Source organism: Pterocles gutturalis, unplaced genomic scaffold, assembly GCF_000699245.1.
Source record: "Pterocles gutturalis isolate BGI_N339 unplaced genomic scaffold, ASM69924v1 scaffold51139, whole genome shotgun sequence".
Taxonomy (NCBI): Eukaryota; Metazoa; Chordata; class Aves; order Pterocliformes; family Pteroclidae; genus Pterocles; species Pterocles gutturalis.
In genome coordinates, this window is record NW_010135129.1 from 5,461 (window position 1) to 15,624 (window position 10,164).

The 10,164-nt window shown below is 38.6% G+C and overlaps 1 protein-coding gene across 1 annotated transcript in view; it reads left to right on the plus strand.

Moving 5' to 3' along the window:
• The window catches only part of CAST (calpastatin), a gene marked incomplete at its 5' end in the record, with an annotated part of 13,397 nt that extends 5,208 nt beyond the window's left edge, over positions 1-8,189 (plus strand). Inside the window, 9 exons of the mRNA XM_010081787.1 lie at positions 203-250; positions 421-516; positions 1,086-1,184; positions 2,370-2,471; positions 3,614-3,706; positions 4,500-4,553; positions 4,975-5,064; positions 6,917-6,991; positions 8,088-8,189. Coding sequence (XP_010080089.1) covers positions 203-250; positions 421-516; positions 1,086-1,184; positions 2,370-2,471; positions 3,614-3,706; positions 4,500-4,553; positions 4,975-5,064; positions 6,917-6,991; positions 8,088-8,138 — 708 coding nt within the window. The remainder of the gene's footprint in view (positions 1-202; positions 251-420; positions 517-1,085; positions 1,185-2,369; positions 2,472-3,613; positions 3,707-4,499; positions 4,554-4,974; positions 5,065-6,916; positions 6,992-8,087) is intronic.
• Between the last annotated feature and the right edge of the window lie 1,975 nt (positions 8,190-10,164).

Genomic DNA, 10,164 nt, shown 5'->3' on the forward strand with positions numbered 1-10,164 from the left:
CAGCACTCAGATATTTCTGAGTTACAGGACATGGATTTTCTAAATTACACCTTGAGTAGCAGCTGTAGATGCTAGAGGTTACTACTTAGATCATTTTCTTGTGTAATGCTATCTGCCGTTCAGTGAATGCTCTCAGAGTACTTGTATTTCATGGTCATTTAAGGATGGCTTGGTGTAACGTAAGGGAATTTTTCTTTTGTAGGATAAAGATGGAAAACCACTTGTACCAAAACCTGAAGAAAAACCTCAGGTAAAAAAGTGACTATTCAGATAAATGTTTCATTCATTAATTACTTATTCAAATGTCAGTAAGGTTTCCCAGTCTTCGGTTCAAAAAATGGAGGTAGACTGTGTAACCTGCTCACTTTTAAATAGATGAAAAGGGTTAAAAGACTCTTCTTTTTTCCTTGTTAATGATAGCCTATGAGTGAAAATGATCTTTTAGAGGGTTTGACAGAAGGATTTTCATGTTCTCCAGCCCCATCTGCACCATCACATACACCAACTGTAATAAAGGTGAGTACATTTGCTTTCTGAAAATCTGTTTTATTTTCAAATCATTTCAATAACATTGGTATTTTATGTTTCCCCTAAAGTTTATGTAAACTTTCTTAAATAAAATTCAGTAAATAAAAATTGTAAATATTTTTTGCAAGAGATTAACAGAAGAGAGAGTAGGACTTTAATAATAAGAAAAGAAATAGATAAGGTAGTTGTCAAATCTTTTTACTAGTTGCTTGCATAAGTAATGCTTTGCAGTTGAGACTTTTAGAAGTGTTACTTAGGAATATACAGGGGCTTGGTGAAATCTTAACTCCTCTGAAGTCACATTAAGCCTACCTGTGACTTAAGCTTATGCCAGGGTTTAACCCAGTAGTTGAGATGGAAGACTGAATGTGAGCAAACTGAGATGCAGAACAGTTGCACAGTGCTTCCCAGGAAGGAGTTTCAATCTGAAATAAGCAGAGCTTCTAAGAAAAATAAAGTCCCAGAAATAAATTGTGTGGGAAATGCATTTTGGATGGGTGGAATTTGATGCATATTTTTTTCTTAGTCCTCTAAGAGAATGGTGTATCTTGTTTCAGAAAACCAAGGAGGGTGAAAAGCTAGCAGATACCTCAGAGGTTATCTCTGCTGCTACAGTTTCTTCAGTGCATTCAGCAGCTCCTCCAGCTTCTACCTCGGTAAGCAACCTCTTCTGTAGATCCTTATCTCACACCAAGCACTAACTAATGAAGAGAGATGGGAGCATGATCTGAGCCATTTTACCAGTACAGACTGTTGCAAAGTTAAATAATTTATTGCTAATACTGGCTACTGCGGGGAAAGGAAATGGTCCGTCTGAGGAAAAAAAAAGTGTGGATTTCTAGACACTTCATGTTCAACTGACTGCGAAGGCTGCTCTGCCCATTTTGTCTGAGTTCTGCTCACTGTCTATTTCACCCTGCCTTTGAAACCTCACCTGCACTTGGAAAAGGAGGGGCCCAGTCCTGTGCTGATTCCTCCAGGGTTACTGAAGACATCAGAGGATGCATGCAGTTCCCTTCTGTGGGTCTATGTGGGTAGTTACCTATGTGCAAGTGGTTTCATTTTTGGGCTTGGCCATTTAGATGAACCGCACCTTTCTTCTCCTGGTTAGGTAATGAGAACATTTAAGATAATAATAGTGTGGCCATTCCGGAGTGGCAAAGTCACGTATTAAGCCTGTAAAAGGAGGAGTTTAAGGTTAATGGAGGGACAGGCAGCGTCATGACCTCCTTTTAATACCATGAGAATTTCCCTTTGTGGCATTTAGTAATAATGTGTGGCTTTCTCCAGTTTGATCTGTGCAGGGGGAGCTCCCTCTAGTGTTTCCAGCCTAATTTGAAAGGGGAATATAAAGCTCTTCCCACCTGGTTTTTAGTTGGTTTTAACGTTTTTTTTTTCTAACCACAGAATAAAACTAGTGTGAATTAGCAAAAGACTATACGTATTGTGAAGATAAAAATGTTAATAAGTTTTAATTCAGATGGACACTTCCTTAGCAGCTAATCTGCAGTGATAATGATGTTTGCAAAATTAATGGCCATTACTGAAAAACAGTCTTTCCACAGAACTGTTCTCATTAGATCAGTTGGGTTTATATGTAACAAAAGAAAGCCGTTAACATAAATTCCATAATCCCTTCTTGAAATTGTGTTTTCTGTAGGTCTAAACATTCTGCAGTTTTTTTAACCAGCTATGGCACTACTGTGTAATTACAAAGGGAGAGATGGTTGTTCATTGTTCACTGAAGTTGACAGGTCCTTAGTCAGTGCTTATATTAGCTTGATGAATTAAGTTGTTTTTACAGCAGGTTTGCTTTCACGGATGTGTTCATACTTTGTTAGGGAGGAAAGGAGATGGATGAAGCCTTGGATCTCCTGTCTGATTCTCTGGGACAGAGGGAACCCGACCCTGATGAGAACAAACCAGTTGTGGATAAAGTAAAGGTAACAAAAGACATCTGAAACTTGTGCAGTCTGGAGGAAAAAAATAAACCAACCAAACAAAAAAACCCCAAATTTGAGATAACTCCCTTACTTCTTAGAGTTTTTTTTTTTTTAATGGTATACTGCAATACTTCCTATATACTTATAGTAATATACGACATGTGATTTTCAGATGTAGGAGTAAGGTTACTAGGAAAAAAAATATACTTTAGCCACTTGGAGATAAGTGTTGAAATATTACAGGAAATTTGCAATAATTTTGTTTCGGTGTCTTTTATTGTCATTATTCTAATGATTTTTCAGGTGTCTTCTCTGGCCTCTGTTTTCTCAAATCAATTTTATGGCTGCCTTTTTGACAAGCTTTGACTTTTATAACCCCACAGATACCAAGTTCATCAATGAACATGTTCATTTAATCAGTCCCATTTTTTAACTTGCTTGCTTCTGCTTGTTTTGTCTTCATTCGGTCTTTCTTCATATAATTGTATAAAGAACTTTGTGTTAACAAGAACATTGGGCGCATTTCTGCGTAATAGTAATAGAAATAGTAAATTGTAAAACTAGATACTTCAGGTAAAGGACATTACTGGGGAAAAAAAACCTGTAAGCTGCCCATGAATAAATTTAGGCTTGAATCTAGAAGGAGATTTCTAATCTCAGACCAGGCTCCAGTGCAGAGGTCATTGGCTGCCTTAGGAACAGGTTTATGCAGTCTGGGCAGTGTTTTCCTTTGTCGTAGCAAGGGAGCGAACACTTCATGTGCAAGATCTCAGGAGCTGCCGTGCTTCAGTGGAGCTGTAAGAGCCCAGCTTTCTTCATGTGCTGAAGTATGGAATGATTCCTTTGAGTCATACTGTTGAAAAGCAGAGCTTAAAGTGGACATAACTTTTTTTTTATGTTGGGTTGCTACTGTTTATATACTTATGCTTAATGTAATAAATGTGTACACTTATTGAGAGCTAGTACTTTTAAAACTTTCAGGCATGAAAGTTTTAATATATTTTATGGGGTTTTTCTGATAGTGTTAAAATTTTAAATTCCAAAAAGGCATCTGTCCTAAGTTTAATGAACACTCTTGAGTTACTCTTTGCTAATATTTCTAACAGAAGCATTAAAGTTGTTAAAAAATTAAATGCTTTCAGGAAAAGTCTAAATCCGAACATAGAGACAAACTTGGAGAAAGAGAGGATACTATCCCACCTGACTATCTAAAACTTCTGGAGTCAGGTGAGCAGGTAAGGAAAAGCTTTCTTAGTTTTTATTTAGCTATTGCAACACCAGAAGTTTGTGATATGAGCCAATCTGTCTGCTATGGAATTATGGGGAGAACAGGGAAGCTGAGAAGTGTGTGTACTCTGTTTATGTATTAGGGTTAAACATGTAAATAGCTTATATGTAGAGTATCTGTGTATATCCTTGCATGCATCTCATTTAAAAAAAAAAAAAAGTTTGTTTTGTTCTTTTTTTAAATTGGGCAATCTGAACAAATAAATCACTTTGAACTGTCCAGTAGCAATCAATGTCCTGGAGATCTAGCAGTATGGATCCCAGTTACACTGGCTCAGTGTTTTAGGTGCTCCATAAAACCAGGTGAAAAATAGGGTGTTTCCCTTTAAAGAGCTTGGCTTTATAGTCTGCTTTTAAACAGAAGATACTTACAAACTGTGGATAATAATGCTTATTCATGCCAAGTAGTTTCATTCCAAGTTTGGGGACAAACTTATATACAGGTATTACCTTGGTGGTCTACCTAAAGCCCTGTGAAATGGAGCAAGTGACAGCTCTGACAGGGATCTGATCTTTTGTGGATCAGGAAACTGTTTTTCCAGTAGACTACAAGGACAGAAAGATGATATCGCAGATGTAGTCAAAGTAACAGAGCATGAAAACACATTCGGAACTGACTTTGAGTACATAGCATGAGATATAAAGAAGTTGATTCAGAAGGGTGCAGCTTGCTTGGTAATCTGTGTCTTAAAACTAATCTGACCAGTTCAAAATGAGGATGTAATCTTTCTTCTTCCCAAGGGTCAACCAGTAAAGCCAACAGGAAAGGATGATGAGAAACACAAAGAACAAAAGGTAACATTTATGATATTTTTGTTCTGTGTCTGTTTCATGCTGCGTGCTCTGATTTTTTTTTTTTTTTTAAGTAGTGTCATTATAGGTTCAAGACGTGATTCACTGCAAATTCTCATAAATTCTCTTGCATGCAGTAGGTAATAGTAACAGTGTGGACAGTAAAACTTTTGTGAAGAGTAATTCTTCATAATAAATACTGCTTTTATGCACAGCTACATTGTGAACATCCATATCCAGTATTCAAATAAATCCTATATCTTGGAAACCTCAAATAGTGATCTGTGTTCTAACACAGGTGTAGAGCCCAGGTATGTTTTTTTTTAAGAAAGGGATCATTAAAGCAGACATAAATTCCTGAAATGTTAATTGGGCTGTGAGAAGTATTGCATATTGTGTGACTTCAGAATTTAAATCATTGCAGAAGCCTACAGATGACGCTGCTGCTATTGATGCCCTATCAGGTGACTTTGATAGTTGTGCAAAGGCTCCTGCCACACCACAGCACTCAAAGGTAGGACATTTTCTGCTAATAACTTGGGAAATAAAGTTTTTCACCACACTGTGGAAGTTCCTCACTTTTCTCTGCAGTAGCTCAGTGTAGGTTTAGAGCTAGCCTCTTTGGATGATGCTGTGGTTGTCTTACTACCATAATGGAAGTTTGATGCATCTCGCTGTGTACTAAATATTTGGAAGAAGGAAGGTTTGTGCTATTTGGGGTAAGGGAGGCTTAGAGAAATGAGTTGAGCAGAGAATTGTGGTAACAGTTTTTGTATAGATTAGAGCATTCAAAAAAATGTAGAGAGGCAGAGCAGTCTTTATTCAATGATTGCACGCGCTACCTAGCAATAGTTGTAGCCTGGAACTGAGAAACAGTTCAAGAGGGTTTTGCAGAGAAAAATGCTAGTAGAAAAGAGTTTTAGGTGTGTCAGAGAACACAGTAGAGAAAACTGAAGGAAGAGTGGGGTGGAGAGGTTTTGTAATGAGAAATGGAGTGTTTATTTGTCATATATTCATCTTAAACACAGCTAACAAACACCCGTCGGGCTTTTCGCAGCAAACTGCTGCACACGCGAGGCTAAGTGAAATGAACAAGCAGCGGAAGCTGCATAAATCTGGAGGTCACCAACAGGAGGATGGTGTTTGAGAAAAGATGGTTGTGCTGGAAAAGAGTGTGAAGAATGGAACTGAGATTCAGTTCACATGTGAGAAGAATCACTGTCAGATGTGCTCTCTGCTTGCTCTTAACCCAGCGTGTGTTACTTTGAGCTTGGACAGAGGGAGAAGTCTTGTATGGCTTTGAGACATCCACCTTATGTGCTTCCTTGGCAGAGCAGCCCAAGGGCACTCTGGGGCAGCTGGTGGGATTTTGATGCAAAAATCATGGACTCCTTTTCTGTTCTACAAGTGATCAAACTGGTTAAGAACCAGTAATTCCCTCTTGTTAGCCATTTGCTCTTTTACCCTGTGGGTGACATGTTCTCTCCTGTGCCCTGGTCCCTCACTTACAGGCAGAGGGAATAGTACACGTTTTTTTTGAAAGGTGAATAGTTCTTGTAGTCTTGTAGGTGTGCCTCATCTGCTGCAGACTCCTGCCAGCCTGTCCCTGCCTTTTTCCTGCAGTAGTGACCTGCCTGCTTCCTGCAAGGAGAAAGAAAAAACAAAGTTTGAATTTACTGGCCAAACTAGTGTATTAGCAGTCAAAAATGAAATCCCTTGGACAGACACAGGTGTGGAAGCACAACCAGATCCCAAGTGAAATTCTGCATTGGCTTCCTTAAGCTGATACTACAAGGCACACAGTTATCAAGAGCAAATTATAAGTTTGTTCATAATCAACGTTTTATGCTGTGTTTGTTCCTCTCCTGGGGGGCAGAGAAGCAGCAGCTTTGAAACTGCAGTTCAAAGCAGATGTAATTCCTGGGAGAAAATAGCTGTGTTTCCACATCGCTCTTCTGACCACTGCAGCACTTTCCCAAGTGCTTGCCTTGACACCGAATCCTCGGACAGCTTAAGACAAACTGATGGTGTTTTCAGTGCTGTTTTATTTGATCATGAACTTTGGAGCTAAATCTTCTGCGGCAACATTATTGGTTTGTAGTAAATACAAAATCTGCCCATATAAACCAGATGTTTTATCTCTGTATGCTTTCTGGTGCCCTGGTCTCCCCCATTATTAGAGGCTCACAATTCCAGTTTGCTGTGGACTATACGGGCAGCAATTAGATGCATACATCCTGCGTCGGGCTCTCTCCCACCTTACCGAACACATTTAAAATGATGTGTTATGGCAGATGTCAAAGCAGAAGCCATCAATTCTCTATTCTCTTTGTAACTGTAATTATTTTTTTTTCTTTGGAGTGTAGGACAAAAGTGGAAAGGAAACCGTCACCACTAAACCGACCCCAAAGGAAAAAGGAAAACCCAAAGACCCTAAAAAGGTAGAACATACATATTGTAATATGGACAGTCATGGTTACCGTACGCTATGAATATGAAAGATGGGCAACTGGATTTTGGATTCATATTGCATAGATATTACTTTGGGGAGAATTCTACATCAATAGGTTGAACTTGATTCATTTTTGTAAGCATGGACATAGGAGAAAAGCAACTGTCTATTTCAAGGGAAATTTTCACTAAACAAGGCCTAAAATATGTTTCTTTCAGAGAGAGTGTGGTCTTCTACAGGGGGCTCAGTGCATGCAGCACAGGCTTCTCATTCCCGTATTTGCTGATGTAGGAGTCACACTTCACATGCGATCCCCATCACTGCCTTTCATGACAGTTTAAAATAACAGCATTCTAAAAGTGATTAGAATGTCCTCCTTCAACCATACAACCATTTCTCAAGTTATTATCATAATTCATTTTTTAAAAATGAATTAAAACCTACATATATTCATAAATAAATATGCTGAATTAGTCTGGTGGGAAAAGGAAGGCAGTTGTTTCTACATTAAGAAAATAAAAAAGGTTGCTTGGCTTTTGTCATCCAGAAATAAAGAAAATTTATTTAGTTAGGGGTGAAACTTTTCCTGATGTCATACTGTTCTCTCACAAGCTATGTGCAGTTAGGTGCCTGAATCAGATGGTCACATCTGTTCTGCAGATTTTGTGTTTCGTGTTTCAAGTGATGGGATTTTACTATGAAATCACCGCACATGCCTTTTATGTAAAAACACAACACTTTCTAATGTAAAATTGGGAAGGTCTTTAACTCTTCTTCAGGAGGATGTATTTTTTTAATGTTCTGAGTTCTGACTGGATCACTAGCATGGGTAAAAGGATGTTGAGAAACAGGATTTGAAGAGGTCAGCCGCAGCCCTCTTTATCTGAAATAAAGTGATGCTGGAAAACTGAAAATACATATATAGAGCAGAAGTTACAAATACTGTTCCTAAACTTTCTGTATTTCAAGTGCAGATCATATTTATGTCCGAACTGTGACTTCAGATGAGTACCTGCCACTGTTTTATTTTCTAATTTAGCTTATTTCACAGTTTCTAACTATCTCATGCTTCTCTTGCTCATTAGGCAAAGGGACAGTCCTCCAGCAGCAAATCTGAGAAGCAGAAAACAAGCTAAACGTTAACATAATTGGGTGAGATTTCTTTCTCTTCTCTGTACTACCATAAACTCAACTCATGATAGTGTTACTAGAGCTAAGTTTTGTTGATAGTCTTTTAACTGAACCAAGACGAGGTTAGTTAGACACAACACTTGGCATGACTTTGAACTTCAGTGTTCCTAGGCAGAAAAGGCCTTACTTTTTTTTCACACCCTTTGTCCGTACAGTTTGTACAGAATTACTTCATGTAGGTAAATTCCTGTGGGTTCACGTAGCTAAGCATTCCAAGGCATGACATATTGCTTCCCTAGTAAGACCTTTTCACAGAGTAATGAAGACCAAGCACATCTCAATTGGTTGTTTTTATCTTCAGGACAGTGAGCTTATGTCATTATTTCTGCACCAGGCTAATTCTGGAACAGAACACATATAAAAAGCCCCACAGCTAAACTGGCAAGTACAGCAGCTTTCAGGGTTGAGCTCTCACCTTTCCTGGCACAAATACAGCCTCATTCTGTGCACGTGTTCCATTGCCACCGTGTACTTTTTGTACTTAGCTTGATCACACCCTTAGCGTAAAAATAAGTAATTGGAGTCTTTCATCATCATCATTAGTTCATGGGAGTATTCATGCAACTACACTTGATGCTTGATGCAAGTGCTTCAGGCTGGAGGGTTTCCTGGGGTATGCAGGAGGGAGGCAAGGGCACGTCCAGCGCCGGGCTCCGTCCACCTGCGTGCAGCCAGGACAGTCTGAATTCTGGCTTTCTGAAGAATCTGCAGAGGCAGTCATGGCTCCTCTGAGAGTATGAGTAATTATACGCAGTGAAATCCCATGTGAAGATTTGGCAAGTGACTTCAAATGGGCAAGACAAAGATGCATTGTTACTGGGTATCTGCAGTGGACAGCTGCCCTCGCTGCAGGATCACTTTCAAACAATACTTTGTCAATTATGCTATTAAGCCTTCCTGGATTTCTTTCTGTTACTAGATATGTATGCTTCCAATAATTCTTCCCAGATCTATTCTGTGATTTTTTTTTCCAAGTTAAGATAAGCACTCTTAACTTTTTTTATTTTTCTTCCCCCCAGGATCTTGATGCACCATGTAAAATGTTGTCTTTCTGTTGATGGATAATTATTCCTGAAGAACAAAAGCTGATGCAAAAAGCATGTGGTTATTCTGGGTGGTTTTTGTACGGTGATACTTGCTGGACTTTTTCATATTTTCTTTTTTGCTGGTAGCAGATTAAGGTTTTGGGGTTTTTTTGCCCACCCCTAGCTATGCATTTTATTATGCTCATATACCTTGACTTTTTCGTAATTTTCTTCAGTTTTCAGAAAAAAACTTTATATTTGCAAGAAATATATTTCATAAATGAATAGCAATGCCAAAGAAAAAAATCTGCAGACTTTTGCACATAATCTCCACATAGTGCCTGTATATCTCAGAAGGATTTGTATGTGCTAGCATTTTTAATATTGCAGTGAATGCAGTAAGTATTCTGGAATATCATGAGCTTTAGTTATCCTCAGCCCACCTCAGCCTGGCTGTGCAGTCTTTCCTCAAGCCAGTTCCTGGTAAGAAACCATAGGTAAACTGTGGGTAGCTAAAGAATGAGAAACTGGGGATTAACTGCTTGATCAAGTGCATATAGTAATAAAACAGGTATTTTGGATGCTGCCTTAACTGTAGTTAAAACAACAAAAACACACCAGATAAGGAATTTAGATTTATTTTTTTTTTAATTTCCAGTTGTATCTGCACTGTTATCTCTTAATTTCAGGAGTCTCCTGGACTGAACAAATACAAATCCTGGTGTAACAATGACACCGTTACCATCAGAGAAAAGGAAATAAAGAAGGTACATGAGCCTTAGCAGAGATCAAAGAGAAGTTCATGTCAAGAGGTGGACATTTTTTAAAAAATTTTGCACTGTTTCTAGTCCTTGGTTCTGTTCCTCGCACTCCAGAAGGGAATGCAGAAAGAGGGCAGAAGGTAATGCTGCAAGGAACATTGTCATAGTCACCTGCTCTGCAAGAG